Source organism: Schistocerca gregaria, chromosome 9 (assembly GCF_023897955.1).
Source record: "Schistocerca gregaria isolate iqSchGreg1 chromosome 9, iqSchGreg1.2, whole genome shotgun sequence".
In the NCBI taxonomy this organism is placed as follows: Eukaryota; Metazoa; Arthropoda; class Insecta; order Orthoptera; family Acrididae; genus Schistocerca; species Schistocerca gregaria.
This window is the reverse complement of record NC_064928.1, coordinates 214,635,903-214,653,199: the sequence shown is the minus strand read 5'-3', so window position 1 is coordinate 214,653,199 and position 17,297 is coordinate 214,635,903. Positions and strand designations below refer to the sequence as shown.

Sequence of the window (17,297 nt, the reverse complement as noted above, 5' to 3'; positions counted from 1 at the left end):
AGGCAGTGGTCACATTAATGTGACTGGACCTTTATGCAATGCCAATAAATTTTTGCCAGGACAGGCAAATTTAGATGCAAAAATCTCATTGAGAAGTGTGCTTGAGAGGGTTGCAAATTGGAGAGAATAAAGGAGTTGGTGAAAGACTTAGCTTCAATGTCTCCCTTCTTTGAAAAAACATACGAGGGGGAAATGAAAATTTTATTTTTTATAGCCAAATGGGTTGTCAGGGGACTGACACACACTTTCCATGTGAATGTATTCCTTCCGTGACACTGTCAGTATCGCAGTAAGTGAGACATAGTACGCTTCATCTTTTACCCCTTTTTTTCACGATATTTTCTTCTGGCAGCACATGGTTGGATCTGTTTTGCTTTGGTTGGTCCTTTATTTATCCAACTGTTTCTTTTTTTTTTTTTGTACTGCTGCAACCTGTTAAATGATCATTTGAACCTTCACTAACTATAGCTTACAAGTTAAGTTTAGGCTTCAGCTGTCGAACTGCACCTCCTCATCGCATGATGGCCATTGGCAATACAACCCCCAACCGCTAACATTGTCCTCTCTCCTACTGCCCTGTCGGGCAAATGTCGATAGATTTATTTTGTGTGGACCTTACCACTGCCATTGCCAGTAACAGTAATAATGGACTGCAGCATATCGAAAGACATACTGACAGTGTTCAGAATAGCTGAAACATGACAAGACAATTTATACAATAATCACAATTGTATGTTAAATTCTTAAGAGCTCTGTTTAATTGTATCCTGGAGAAGGTAATCCAAGAATGGACGCGTCAAATGAGTTGACTAACATAATATTCCAAAAGGAATCACTTTTGGCTACCAAAAGTCTAGGCTTCAACTCAAATGCTTAACACTTGCAGATGATCTAGTAATTTGTGTGCAAAATCTAGACACTGCAACCAGCAGATCAAACATGAATAATAAAGATGATGTTTCGTGACAGAGAAACACAGACGTTAAAGCAGGGAGAACTCAAACCAAACAGCAAGGATAAGATAGCAATTGAAGAAAGAGCAGGGATATAGCATCCACACTACACCAGAACATTTGCAAATCCAGATCCCTATCTTATCATGCCAAATTCAGACTACTCTGGCTTAGTTACGCAAGGGAAAGGACAGCAAATAAAACATAAACTTACCACAGGATCAGAAACATAATTTATATGTGTAAGAGAAATATATATCTGGATCCAGGTAAGTGTGGGATCAATAAAAAAGGTACAGGAAACAGAGAGAGGGTCAAAGCAAAAATGAGTGGGATGAAACAAGAAAGAAAGAGTGTGAAGAACATTCTCAGAAGAGGGAGTTAGAGAACAAAGGGATACAAGCGAAGATGAAAAGAAGTCGAAGTGAAGGCAGTTGTGTAATCACAGCCCATAAAAGACTGGAAGGATATAATAATAATAATTATTATAATTATAATAATATAGTCACATTGCCTTTAGAGTTCTAACAGACTGAGCAATTGGATCTTCTGTTACTTTTTCAACAAGAAAACCAAGTGTGTGTGTGTGTGTGTGTGTGTGTGTGTGTGTGTGTGTGTGTGTGTGTGTGTGTGTGAGAGAGAGAGAGAGAGAGAGAGAGAGAGAGAGAGAGAGGGGGGGAGAGAGAGGGAGAGAGACCAGCAAGAAGTGGGGATAACACGGGATGATAACCATAAAGCACAAGACCGTCTTGTTTCCCAAACGAAGCTAAAATAAAAAAAAGGGCAAGAAGGGTACTGAAATGAGGTATCAGCAGCACAGGGAACAAATGTGTGCATACTGGGCTAAAATTTAAGGTGCAAGGAAAAGTGCAATTTAAATAAAAAGGTACAGAGGCAGCCAATACAAGAAGAAGAAGAAGAAGAAGAAGAAGAAGAAGAAGAATTATTGGGCAGTTAGTAATACCATTTACTCTATTTTTTTTAATTTAAACTTTTCATCCAAAAATTGCATATTTCCTTTCAAGATAATTCATATAGCATTTCAATATTGGTAGTCACTTAAACTGTAAACTATAATTGTGATTATTACAGCCATCCCTGGAAATTATTTTGCTGCTGAGTATGCACTTCTGACAAAATAGAATGTATTAATTGTGAACGACTGTTACAGGTCAGGTGCTGCAATTGTATTTGATGTGTCGAGGATAGCAACATTTCATTCAGCGCAAAAGGTAAGACTTTATTTTCATATGTTACACTGACAACAAATCTCTGGAAATGGGAAATTTGAAAAAAATTGTACTCTGACTGTTGCAGAATTTATTCTTTGGTAGATAAGTAAGATATAAAAACAAACACTCAAGTATACAGTAAGTGGGTGGAGGATGAAGTAAGTCATAAGGGGAATATGAGCACACAATCTGAATTCCTAACAAATTAGAAGCACTACCTTCACAAAGAGTGGAACTGTTTCAAAATAAATGGATTCTAGAGAAAAAATTTTGCAGTGAAGTTGCAAAATGCTCAATGATATAATAATGTAAATTCCAGAATTGAAACATACAGAAAATAATGAAGGCAAGCATTCACCTGCTGAGAAATGATACTGCTGCAGTGCACATAGAGTCTGACACAAGTGATAATTTATAACTACTCTAACTTTAACAGCACTCTCCCTCTCCCCCCCTCCCTCATATGATCAATTGCCTCATTATTGGCTTACCAAATGACACAACAAAGCAGAAATTACACATGATGATGCTTCCCTATTAAACATGAAATGGGTTTCAACGTGTCAAAAATTGGCAAATGTTATTTTGTAGACAAAGTGAAAACTCATTTTCTTGAAGACACCATCAGCATAAGATTGCTTTTACATTACATTAATATTCTCTCACCGCTTTTTTATTTCTTTCATAGAAATACATCATACTTTTATATTATTAATTCACAGTAAGAGTAAATACAGGTTTAATGATAATTTGTCATACAAATGGTAAAAGTAACAACTAATTTTTTTGTACATAATAAATGGTATATTGTATAATATGTTACAGAATAAATACTGCACCTCTCCATTCCACATAGACATACAATGAGTCGCGCTAACTCATTTTGGCAAATGACTATTCTTTCTCCTGTTGTCTGTCAGCAAACTAAGATGAGTATTCTTTCCAGTTAGCCCACATTACTGATTTTATGCTGGTACACAATTGACTTTAAAAGCCTCACAGGTAAATGTCCATTTGAGGGAGGCCTAGCAACCTGAATGGCCACTCTGCTGGGCAATGTCAACTGGTCCATTTTCTCGGAAACTGCTGACCAATCATTGATGCACTTCGGTGTTGTAATCGAGTGGTGTCTATCTTTCTGGAAGAATGTATGTAAGTCTCCATGTTCGTCGAGGATTGACACAAAGACATAATTTTTCAACATTCCGAGGTAGACCATCACAATGACTCTTCCTTCAATGGAAAAAAAAAGGATCAACAAATTCTGTACCACATCATGGTTTTCATCCACATTAACTTTCACAGTCTGACATCTAACTTAAAATTCTATCACTTTACCACAGCCATAAAGTGTTTCCTCATATGAAAAAAGGAGGGAATTAACAAAATCAAACATTCTCATGCATATTCAGTACCCATTCAGCAGTACTTCCCAACACCAGTGTCAACCTGTCAAATACTGCCACTCATTAAGACCACAAAATCCTCATGATGCTGCTTTGGCTGATTCCCACTTATGCAAGCAGAGTCACATCGAGTCCCATATTTCAGACATTTGGCTATCTCTGGTAACACCTGTCTAGACATACCTTCATCTATTACCGTCTTTGGTTTCAAGATCTTCTTAAATCTGCCCTTTCCAACTGCTTAACCATACTGAAAACAAGAAGGGAATTAGTTTTTGCATCCACTATTCGTATTGAGACTAAAGACTCAGCCTACTACTTAATATTCAGAAGTAAAAACAAAATGTGACATATTGTATGTAGTATTTAGTGAAACATTATTTACTTGCATGAAATGAGAGCACTCTTTGAGAGTGTAAAAAAACAGTTTCTCTTAAGTAGTTTATTTAACAGGGTGTGGTAAAGTGTCAGACTACAAATCAAAAGATCTTAGGTTCAATCCTAGCATTTTTATCAGTCACCTGTCATTTCTTTCACCAATGGCAATGTTTCTTGAAGCAAAAAATGCTAAGTTACTCTGTGGTTCAGAATCCATGTTAAACTGTATATCCCTCTGTGACTGGCTGGGAGTCAGTTCAAAGGTAGGAGGAAAGTGCCAGCACACAACCTCCAACAAGACAGTGATTAGAAAAGCACTATAGTGCTCAAAACAATCTTTGGACTGATGACATCTTTACTTTAGTTTATTTGAGGCACAGTCTCATCTTCAGTGTAAGAATTTTTGAAACGGCACTGAGTAATGCATTTGTTAATCTGATTCCTACATTCAATTATTTCTTCTCACACTATACTATCCTGTAACTATTAACATGGCATTTGTCTTTGGTTTCTGTGTTATGTTGGTGCAGCTTAGAGTTCAGGTTGGCTGCAATGATGTGACGCAACATCGTAACATATAATTACAGTCAAAATATTAGTTCTGAGAACAAACTTAAGCGACACAAAAGTCTTCAGGGTCTGAACTACAGATGATTCTCATAGATCTTTCCTGCAGACCAGCAGCCTCCCATTTAAGTTATCAAAGTATTGAGTCAATAAAGTAGAAAGAAACTTCCACATGGGGAAAATACATTAAAAACAAAGATTCCAAGACTTGCCAAGTGGGAAAGTGTCGGTAGACAGGCACAATAAATAAAACACACACACACAAAATTTCTAGCTTTCACAACCGACAGTTGCTTCCATACATACATACACAGACACAGACATTTGAAATATTTTTAATATAAAGTATTGAGTCAAGTTTTCATATTCCTTACCTGCACACATTGTATTTGCCATTAGTATTCATTACTGTTTATAACTCAACCACTTGAAAATTACGTAAGTCAATATCTCAATTGTGGAAACTATAATAAATAGTGCAGTTCATGGTGATTATATATAATAGAGGGAAACATTTCACGTGGGAAAAATATATCTAAAACAAAGATGCCACAACTTACCAAATGAAAGCGTTGGTATGTTGATAGAGACAATCACACACACACACACACACACACACATCGATCCACACACATATACAGACACAGGCGGACATATGTAAAGGCAAAGAGGTTGGGCAGCGGAAGTACAGAGGCAAAAATGTTGTTGAATGACAGGTGAGGTATGAGTGGCGGCAACTTGAAATTAGCAGAGGTTGAGGCCTGGTGGGTAACGGGAAGAGAGAATATATTGAAGGGCAAGTTCCCATCTCCAGAGTTCTGACAGGTTGGTGTCAGTGGGAAGTATCCAGAAAACCCGTATGATTTGGTGTAACAGTGGGCCAAGTTGTGCTGGCCATGCACCAAGGCATGTTTAGCCACAGGGTGATCTTCATTACCAACAAACACTGTCTTCCTGTGTCCATTCATGCGAATGGACAGTTTGTTGCTGGTCATTCCCACAGAGAAGGCTTCACAGTGTAGGCATGTCAGTTGATAAATCACGTGGGTGCTTTCACATGTGGCTCTGCCTTTGATCGTGTACACCTTCCAGGTTATAGGACTGGAGTAGGTGGTGGTGGTGGGAGGGAGCATGGGGCAGATTTTACACCGGGGCGGTTACAATGGTAGGAGCCAGACGGTAGGGAAGGTGGTTTGGGGATTTCATAGGGATGAACCAAGAGGTTACGAAGGCTAGGTGGACGGAGGAAAGACACTCTTGGTGGAGTGGGGAGGATTTCATGAAGGATGGATCTCATTTCAGGGCAGGATTTGAGGAAGTCGTATCCCTGCTGGAGAGCCACATTCAGAGTCTGATCCAGTCCCGGAAAGTATCCTGTCACAAGTGGGGCACTTTTGGGGTTCTTCCGTGGGAGGTTCTGGGTTTGAGGGGATGAGGAAGTGGCTCTGGTTATTTGCTTCTGTACCAGGTCGGGAGGGTAGTTGAGGGATGCGAAAGCTGTTTCAGGTTATTGGTGTAATGGTTCAGGGATTCACGACTCGAGCAGGTTCGTTTGCCATGAAGACCTAAGCTGTAGGTAAGGGACCGTTTGATATGGAATGGGTGGCAGCTGTCATAATGGAGGTACTGTTGCTTGTTGGTGGGTTTGATGTGGACGGATGTGTGAAGCTGGCCACTGGACAGATGGAGGTCAATGTCGAAAAAAGTGGCATGGGGTTTGGTGTAGGACCAGGTGAATCTGATGGAACCAAAGGAGTTGAGATTGGAGAGGAAATTCTGGAGTTCTTCTTCACTGTGAGTCCAGATCATGAAGATGTCATCAATAAATCTGTACCAAACTTTGGGTTGGCAGGCTTGGGTAACCAAGAAGGCTTCCTCTAATCGACCCATAAATAGGTTGGCATACGAGGGGGCCATCCTGGTACCCATGGTATGTCTGGCCTTCAAAAGTGAAGAAGTTGTGGGTTAGGATGAAGCTGGCTAAGGAACTGCTTGTGTCTGTATATGTGCGGATGGATGTGTGTGTGTGCGCGCAAGTGTATACCTGTCCTTTTTTCCCCCCTAAGGTAAGTCTTTCCACTCCCGGGATTGGAATGAATCCTTACACTCTCCCTTAAAACCCACATCCTTTCGTCTTTCCCTCTTTCCTGATGAAGTAACCATGGGTTGTGGAAGCTTGAATTTTGTGTGTGTGTTTATTTGTGTGTCTATCAACATACAACACTTTCGTTTGGTAAGTTACATCACTTTTTTTTTTTTTTTTTTTTTTAATATATATATCGTCTGTGTTTGATAATATCTGTTCACACATCATCTCCTCCACTTGAAAACTTGCCCAACTCACTTCAACAACCTGCTCAGTCTTTGTTTCTGACTGCATCAGCCTCTCTTAAATAAGCAATGCAGCAGACCCTCGATTATCTGACCTACAATTAACCAAATCCTCAAATTATCCAACCATGGTTACAACCATTCATCTACGCTCTGCGCACATCAATGTGCCAACGTTATCGATCGATTTTTTTTTTTTTTTTTTTTTTTTTTCTTGTCACAACAAGTGATCAGTGACAGTATTTACGCTGCCTCAGTTTAAAGGGGTATTGCATTACAAGATTGCTTTACTGTACTCCTCAATCTGCTGCTTCACCAGTGAGCTTTTTAAGATTATTGTGCTTCTCATTTTAATTTCAAAATTGTAGTGTAATTTTATACAGTTTTTTTTTTAAGTTGTGATCAAGAAGGTAAGGGTTTCTGGAAGAATAAGAATGGCTACAAATTAGAAATGGAAACATGTTGTATGCACATCGAAACAGAAACTGTGTTCTACAAAGAAATGGAAAAGGTGAGTCAGTTACTAAATAAGCCTCTGTAATGGGTGGTGGAGTGACAACCATTAAAAACTGCAAAAAGAACCAAAAATATCTTGAAGCTTTTTCATTAATTGTAGAGGGCGAAAATGCTTCAGGAACTAGAAAAGCATTGAAAAACCAAAACTTTAGTGTGCTTTGGTTTTGTTAGGAAAGACATAAGGAGACCCTACGTTGAACGTCCTATCATAAAACAAAAAGCTATTCAGTTGCACCAAAAACCGGGATGAAGAAGATGAATTCCATACACGTGATGTTTCTGCTATGACCACAGGCCTGCCGTGATGCAGCCACAAAGACAAGGTTTACAAAACTGAAACAAAAAAGGTTTACAGTTTTTTTAATTCAGTGTCTAAAATTTCCTGTTTTCCTTGCTGTTTACTATAAATGTATTTTTACAACTTAATTTTGATTTATTCATCATTTTGAGCTCTGTGATTGACTTGTTTCACTCTCCTCCAAATGGCTGACCTTTTTAGTGTTCCAACCATCACCTGGTCCCAGAAGTGAAGATTGAGGTTCTACTGTAGTTCACTTGATCCAATGGCAACCTGCTCATAATTGAGTTGGTTATGAACAACAGTTCAATCTTTTCATTAAAACACTGTTTTTATATTGCTTACAATCATAATAAATAACTGCATTGTGGGAATTAAAGATGCATTTACAGTCAGCCACATTTTTGTTAATTCCTTCAAACAAATATTTAGCAAGCACTGCTCTCTCATTACAAGTTTTTACAGTTCAAAAACTATTAACAAAACCACGAAGGACAGCATTCTAGAACCCTTTACAGTTTAAAAAAGTTAAGTTCAATAAACTTAAGGACTGGCATATCTGACATGATGAGAACTCCATAAAGCATTTATTCGTAAATTACACAGCACTAAGGCACCTCACACCAAGAAGTTTGCACCATAAATAGTAAAAAAATTGGGGAAACGATGACAGTATTCCTAATACAATTAATTATTTATAGCAAATAAAATCTGGTCTAAAGCTGAAAATTACAGCTCACATTCTGAAGGCAAAATTTTACATATGCAGTAATTTTTACACGTTATTGGTCGTATCTCCGAGGTAGGCTCAAAATACAATACCTTCTTACAGAGGTTGCCCATGAAGGCCTGTATTAACGCATTTACTATGAATATTAAAATAATTATGATGCTAGTATCTCCTCTACATTAACATTTTGAGTAAAAACATAATACATCACTATAATAATAAAAAAAATGGCGTCATAACACATATTTATAAATAGTGGTGCCACTATGCCCAGAAATATGTATTAGCTCACAAAGTTCTTTCGTTACATAATAAGGTGGAATTTTCGATTAGACATGTAACTAATTTCCAGGAACACTAAGTGCAGCATTAGGGCAAGCACATCAAAAATATTACCTTGAATAATGAATCAAAATGGGAAACATTTTAATTGATGTTTTGATATATTTATACATCTCCTATGTATATATTACATACAAAATTTGGGAATAAACAAAGGGGACAAAAATTGTTACTAACAGGAATTGAAGTCGTAACAGAAGGTGTAATTCCAACTTTTACCATGATACAAAAAATCAAGTATTTAAGTATGCTTACAATAATAAACACACATCATGTCCTATTATTCTATAGTGAATAGTGGATGTCCTGTTTTCTTGACAATGACTCTCACTATTCCTTACGAAATCATGAGCACACACCTCTTTGCTAGCCAGTGGCAAAACCCCAATGTTGTCTTTATCTTTGCTGCTCATCGCATCTGTTAAGTCTGCCCTGACCTCAGGTTCTGGGTGACTTTTGCAGATTCTTCCCACTTCCTAAGCCTCGCCCATCCTTTTTATACTTCCTCCTTCATTCCCCTCCAACGATTCTGCTAGGAGGTTGTGCCACAGGTTCCGAAAGCTTGCGCATTTCTTCAAGGATTACAAGTGTTTTCTCCTGCCACTGCTTATCTATCTGTAAATATTAAGATATGAATAGGAGATAACAGCTATTTAATGTAGCTGAGAAACTGGCAGCCTTTGAAAAGTATTGTTAATGAGGTGTTTAGAATAAGTTTCGTGAGTTGCTTGCCATTTGTTGATGTATGTTGTGACTTGGTGTGCACCCTTGTTGATGAAATTTACAGTTTTTATGGATGATTCTAAACTCCATATATGTATGTTCACAGTGGCTCAATGACATCAGGGAAAAAGTAACGCAACAGGATGGCACTCCCATCCCCACAGTGTTGCTGGCAAACAAGTGTGACATCCAAGGGTCTTCCGGGCCTTCTACCGAGACCATAGCTCGATTCTGTCGTGATAATGGTATCACGAATTGGTTCTCTACATCAGCAAAGGAGAATATCAATATAGGTGAGGAAATAGAATTCTATGTTGTGCCCACCACTATGAATGAATGCACACTCAAGCAATTACATATTAGCAAATCATATTACAGAAAGCATCATACTGTACATGTTCTGTAACTTTGTTTCTCACTTGGGAAGAGAGGGTGGGGTGGGGGGAGGGGACTCCTAGGACTGAAGGAATGTGTATAAGTTGACCAACATAGACCTTTTTTAGGTCATCGCCAATATCAGCAAACAGTACAGAGTCATGCGGCAGTGTTTTGTAATTTGCAGCAATAAGATTTCAGTTTAGATTGCACAAAATTATTCCAGTGATGTTTACCTCATGCCGTGTTCAATATCATGAATCACATAATCTGTTCCCAACACCTGTTGTGCGAATTGCTTACTATTTTGTGTGCACAGTACAACTTTAATAAGTGCTATTAAGCATGTAAGATTAGTTGTGAAGAGCAACTGGACACCATTTTCCTGACACTGGGTCCTTTAACTACATTATCAGTCAGTTAAGCACTAATCATGTGGAAACCGATCCTTTGAACAAGTAAAGGTGTTCGTCACGAAATCACAAGTTGTTTGATGAGACAGCCATATAGTGAGCTTATAGAATGAACCAATCCACAGAGAAATAACTGCAAAAACATAATATGCTTTATTCTGTGTCTTCCAAGATAAAGCTGTTTGCAGCTGCTAGGGTTTAATGTGCAGTCACAGAAGAGGTGACAAAACACAGAGCACAAGCTCAGATTGAAAGAAGGATTTGAAAAGAAATCAGTTGTATTCTTTTTAAAGGCATCATTGTGGAGTTTGCCTTAAGCAATCTAGGGAAACCTCAGAAAACCTAAATCTGGATGAGCAGGTGAAGATGTGAACTGCTGTCTGACTCCATGTCCAAATCAGACCCTTTTTGTAATTTTAGACTTTCCCGGCGATTTGATGACATCTCGTGGAAATCGGGTTTTCTGCTGGATATCAGCGTCTTCCAAACACGATATTTCGACGTCATTACTTGACGTCTTCATCAGGTGTTCCCTGAGACTGGCTGCTTGCTGAACCGGGTCCCATATTTATGCCTGCCCGGTGCCTGGTGTTCCCTAGTCGGTCCGCGCCCGCTAGTCGCGCTATCCTGCCGCTCTAGGTGTTCTCTATTCCGTCCGCGCCCACTCTGGCCATCTCCGACTGCGGTCGTGGCCTCCTAGTGTCCGCACCCGCGAGTGGCGCTCCAATGCGGCTCTGGACGTTCCCTATTCCGTCCGCTCCCGCTCTGGCCGTCTCCGACTGTGGCTGAGGCTTCCTGGTGTTCCCTTCTTGGTTCATGCCCGCAGTGTGCGGATGTCTGAGGCTCGTTGTTGGTGTTGGAAACATATTTTCTCCGGCATTGCTTCAGCAGTTCAAATGCCGGGTTCCATGCAGTGCTTAGCTGGTATCCTGCTTCCCGGTTAATCAAGTTTTGTGCCATCTTTATCTCTATAGATTCAGTGATGACACTATCCCAGAACCTGGGGGTGTCTGGACCATGACCTTGGTGTTCTCATAATCCATGGAATGTTCCGATTCTAGGCAGTGTTCTGCTACTGCTGATTTTGTGGCCTGCCTTAGCCTGGTATGTCGCTGGTGTTCCTTACATCTGATTTCCACCGTTCTAGTCGTTTGGCCAATGTAGGACATACCGCATTCACAAGGAATATTGTAAATGCCAGGCATAAATATGCGACCCGGTCCAGCAAGCAGCCAGTCTCAGGGAACACCTGATGAAGACGTCAAGTAATGACGTCGAAATATCGTGTTTGGAAGACGCTGATATCCGGCAGAAAACCCGATTTCCACGAGATGTCAGACCCTTTTTGCTGGGCTGCAATATTTTGTTTTGGTAGCTCTGACAGAATGATAGGATAATGTGATGCAAGTATTTAAGTGTGTACCAATGGTGTGGATGTGTACCTGCATACACAAAATGAATTTGTTTTAGACCAAGTCATTATAAAACATCAAAACAATTAAATTGCCAATTATTTGACCGGTTTTGCAGTGATCCTCTTCAGGCTGACTAACTGTTGGTTTCTGGTGATGGGTTTCTACTATCACTGCCTTGTTTTGGTTGTCAGGTGGCTACTGACATCACATTCTGGTATGCCACTGGACAATAAAAAGTAAAAATTGCTATGGAGGGGTGGCTCCACAGATCTGGTAGGTGACTGCCAAGCAATAATGAAACTATAGCTTATACAAGGGTAACATTTCTCCTGCAGCGAGACATTCCTGCCGCGCAGCAGTTCACTTGTGACCACTTTTTTATGCTGTTGGACCCATATAAAATGAAGCTGTTGACTGATGAACACATGGGGCCTGCTGGCAGACAGGTCACTGGTAACTTGTGGCCATCTTCCCTGCATGTCCCATCAGGCTATATAAAGCCTTTCATTTTTTGCTGCTGTATTCACAGCTGATGATCAAGCACATTGTGCTCTTGAAAATTAATAGCTTGGCCACAGTCATAAGGGGTTCAGCAACAGCTGATTAACTGTGTTGCCCCAGTCGTAAGTAGCATTCGTGTTTAGACATGCAATTGCTACTCCGGATTTCACTATCGTAGACTTTGCCACATAGGCATCCAAGTTTGTAGATGCCTACAATGTGGAGAGCATCTACAAAGATTCTTAACATTTAAGGCATTTTGTATGCATAGTTGTTTGACCACGGTATTTTGGGCAGCTTAATTTTAATGTGCCCATGCCAGCTCCGGTAACAATGCATGTTTGGGACAGCATAAAACTGCAACCACTGATAACATTGCACAGGTTCACCAAATGGTGCTAGAGAAATCTCAAATAAAGGTGAGAGACAGCAAAATTTATTGTACGGCATCCGCAGCTGAAGGTATGAATTCTTCAAAAATAAACCACAAACAGCTGTTATATAAACGGGACTAGGAAAGTTTTGCAACACATCTTCTTTCCCCCCCCCCCGAAGTAAGTTCTCCGACACTGAATACAACTTTCCATCCTTCAAAACCAATCCCTAAACCAGTTCTCCCATGTTTCTGTAAGGAGTAAGGCATGCTCACTGTCCCAAACACTAAGGACATCCTCATCACTTGAAAACTGCACTCCTTTCAGCTTCATTTTCATATGTGGAAACAGTGCAAAGTCGCAAGAAGTAAGGTCTGGACTGTAAGGACGGTGCTCAAGAAGTTGCAGCCCTGTACCCCGCAAATATTTGGTGCATGCTTTGGCGCAGTGAGTTGGTGTGTTTTCGTGATGGGAGGAACCAAATGTCCATTCATCACTTCAGTCGCAGGTTCTTCAAAGATTCGATGACTTTAGGACACACACTGCTCAGTGTACCACTTAGCTGTGCCCGTCCTCTGGGTGTCCAAAACAACATGCTCCACAATTCCACTTGATTTGTAAACAAACAGCTATCCTTTTCTTCTTTACTGATAAAGATTTTCTGACAGATACGGGCTTGTTGTTATCTTCAAAGACCCAAATTTTTTTTTGATTCTCAGTCAGCACATCATAATAGCACAGCAAAGTCTCACCACCTGTCATAATATTATTCACGCACTGAGAATGTCCCTTACAAAACATCTTCAACATCTACCAGCACCAAGTCACTCGTGTCATCTGCTCTTCCATCAGTCTATGCAGCACCCAGAGACAACGAAGTTCATTTACTTACAAATGATCATGCAGCATCTTAGCTCTAAGGTATACTCTGTCTGCTTATAGGTCAATCGTCTGTCTTCTTCTAGCATTTTTCTCGCAGCATCAATTTTTCCCTTCCCAACTGATGATTGTGGCCTTCCCATCCACTCAGCATCCTCCAGAGGGAAATTACCAGTTTGGTCCTGTACCAACTGAATATGGTTGAACGATGTGGACACCTCACCAAGTGCAAGAGCCATTTCTTCAAAGTGCTAGTCTATGTTGAAGCCATGGGTGAAGCTGTGCGGCAAAACTGCCCGAATCTCCACGATGCCACAGCAAGCACTTCACATTAAACCTTCTAATGAACAACTGCATCCACAGACTTGGTACAGCGGCTACAATGAAAGTATGAAGTGTTGTCAGAACACAGCTACAATCAGCCTCCTGCAACCTATTGTTGTGTCGTACTGCAAAACTTTCCTAATACCCTTTGTATGATCCTTTAATATTACTACCACTTTAACAATAATGCATCTTCATAATAATTTATAAAAAGTTTTATAATTCTCCCATGTGCTATTCTTGTTTATTTATATGCACCAGAAGATTCAACCCTGTAACACTGCAAAACTGGCAGTACTCTTAAAGAATCGTACAACAGTTGTTCCTGGTTCATTTTTCAAGAATGCATTTGATGAGAAAGATAACAGAAGCTATGAGCATATCTGAAGAACATGTTTGTCACAGATTCATTGAACATTTATGGATGAGAAAACTGACCACATGCTGGTTGCCACAATTGCTCACTCTGTGCCAGCTCATACCTCAGCAGTAACTATGGCAAAAATCCACAAATTGCATTTTAAACTGCTTACTCATCCTCCTTACTCAACAGATCCAGCCCCCAAGTAAATTTTTTTGTCCCTTCAGCTGAAATTTGAGGACTGAAATTTTCTTTGAATGAAGAGGTCAGCACCTTCATAACCAACTGTTTTAAAGGAGAAAGACGCTAACTATTATTTCAATGGGTTAAAGAGATGGGCATTGCTGGAAGAAGTGTACAGATTAACAAAGAGATTACGCTAAAAAGTAAAAATACATTTGAAGACAAAACATCTTATTTCTTTGTTAGGTCAGAAACTTTAGAAACTACAACCATAAAAAACATTCATGCTTCTCAACAGATTTCAGGTCCTGTGGCTGCTACGGAATACAGTTTAATTCCTCCATGACACAGCTACTTTTGCCTCACAGTTGCTGACACCTCTCACATTAGACAAGTGAGCAACAAGAAGAGGATCTTCTGTTATTTTGTCTGTTGTTATATCTTCACTGTACCTCAAAATTTCATTGTACATTCTAGTTACGCTATCCATTTGCACGCAATGTTGTCTGGAGCTCTTTCACTTTGCGTTGAAGGTGTTCCATGTCATTAACAGGTCGTCTTGGGCTTTCAGCATACATAGCATTCTTTCATGCACATGTATGTTGGTATTCACAGATTTCCTGTAGGTTTTGTCAAAATTTGCCATCAGATGTTCTGTGCGGTTCTACATACAGGAAGGGAATTGTCTGTTGTTTTCTATTTCTTATGTAAACCATATATTTTTAGGTAAGGTGTTGAGGTGCCGACAGAATCTGGGATGCTGACAACTTTCAGCAGAAACTGGACAAGCTCTGGACAGCATCTGTGTGGATGGATATAGTGACAACATGAGAGTTACAAGATACAGTGAGGATAAAACAAACAAAAGAACGGGAGAACTACTTCCTGTTGCTCGCTAATGAGGAATTAATATCATATTCCAGAGCAGTTTGAGGATCAGAGATCTCTCAAGATCCTCGAAGGATTCCACATATGCTCTGCACAGTGTAGTTGTCTATAAACTTTGATGTGAATGTGGCAGAGTCTACATTGATGAAACTGGGAGACCTATTACCACTTGCATATTGGAGCACAAATACTGTGTACGACTGGAGTAACGCAATAAATCAGCTGTAGCTGACAAAACTGCCAGGGCTGTGGCTAAACTCTTACTTATGAAGAACCTCATGTTCCTGCTCAGCAGCCATGGACACAACAGCAAAAAATTAGAAAGGCTCTCAAAATAATTAAGCACCCTAACAACATGAACTGGATCAGCAGGCCACTTGTATTCACCATCCAACAGCCCCGCGTGACCAGAGTCCTGTCAAACAAACCCATACATTTACAAAATTTGTCAGTTTAACCTCACTCTGAACCAGATGCAGTTGGTGTTGGTGTGTGTTTTGACAGTAGAGAAGATGGCCACGAATGCAGTCCTGGCATTGACTGCGACAGTGTATTTAAAGAAGACATAGTTACATAATCTTTCTTCCAATGGACAATGAAAATTTTAAGAACTTGTTAAGGCCCTTGTAAAAGAGCAAACATGTCTGTCAAATTGGCTACGGATGTATCAAACAAGCTGTACATATACCACGAAAGCCTGTAATGTTAACCTTACTTCTGGAGCAGATGCTTTTCATGTATAAACTATTTTGGCATTAGTTGGAATGGCTACAAATGTAGATGAGATTTAGCATTTCTAACATTTAAAGAAGAAAACAAGGCACCCCACCAGAGAATTGTTTAAAATGAAGGTGAAATATACACACGAAAACGTGTTTTCTGTGCCATGCGGGATTAGCCGAGCAGTCTAAAGACGCTGCAGTCGTGGACTGTGTGGCTGGTTCCGGCGGAGGTTCGAGTCCTCCATCAGGTGTGTGTGTGTGTGTGTGTGTGTGTGTGTGTGTGTGTGTGTGTGTGTGTGTGTGTGTGTGTCCTTAGGATAATTTAGTTTAAGTAGTGTGTAAGCTTAGGGACTGATGACCTTAGCAGTTAAATCCATAAGATCTCTCAAACATTTTGAATATTGCACATGGATAGTAAAATGTTCATTATTTGTATGCAAAAATTTACACTCTTCTTCTTGGTCCTCTAATGACAGTTCATTAAAATACCACAATATGGGAACATACATCCCACATTGCCTGTAGAAGAACTGAAGAACTTAAGATTTCTTTTATTTCAATGCACTTCCGCTTGTAGGTCATGCATAACAGACAGATTTTGTTCATACATTCTCCCTGCGAAACATATGGTTGGAAAAGACATGACGCCTCTACCGTTTTGGTAATTGTCAGTGCTATTTTGTTTTCACCCTTGATCATAGTTTCCATAATTGTAGAAAATCGCCATACAGTGAGATAAAATTGTAATAAAAGAAATTTTCACTATATGTGTGTGGTGAAAAATTAACTCAAACGTCATCTGCCATCTTGTCAAACTTTCCATCAATCAAAATTTCTCACTAACACGTCATAAAAGACCTATCTATGTGTGACAAACATGCCAACGAGTACTGAACACAGCCAAATATCTGGCAAGCATACTTACATTTAAGAAAATGTTTGATCATTTACAGGGGCCTTTTAAAAACCTGCCATGTGGGATTGATGTCTCACTGCAGAACACTACCGCTGGGCACGGCACAGGCTTGCCAGTTCGTAGGCAAAAGTGAATCACCTGCCAGAGTAGCATAGTCGCTAGCTTTCTGTATTGCCATCACTCCATAAAAATCTTGCCGCCCGGAGTGGCCGAGCGGTTCTAGGCGCTACAGTCTGGAACCGCGAGACCGCTACGGTCGCAGGTTTGAATCCTGCCTCGGGCATGGATGTGTGTGATGTCCTTAGGTTAGTTAGGTTTAAGTAGTTCTAAGTTCTAGGGGACTGATGACCACAGCAGTTTCAGAGCCATTTGAACCATAAAAATCTTTTCTTCAAACTATCCAGTGGCATACCAGAATGTGACATCAGCAGCCACATGAGAACCAAAATAAGGTAGTATACAGAAGAAAC

At 39.9% G+C, this 17,297-nt stretch overlaps 1 protein-coding gene across 1 annotated transcript in view; it reads left to right on the top strand.

Annotated features, from left to right (window-relative positions):
* LOC126291963 (ras-related protein Rab-32-like) overlaps positions 1–17,297 on the top strand; it is a 384,077-nt gene that overhangs the window by 364,919 nt on the left and 1,861 nt on the right. The window contains exons 6-7 of the mRNA XM_049985719.1: positions 2,125–2,185; positions 9,583–9,769. Coding sequence (XP_049841676.1) covers positions 2,125–2,185; positions 9,583–9,769 — 248 coding nt within the window. The remainder of the gene's footprint in view (positions 1–2,124; positions 2,186–9,582; positions 9,770–17,297) is intronic.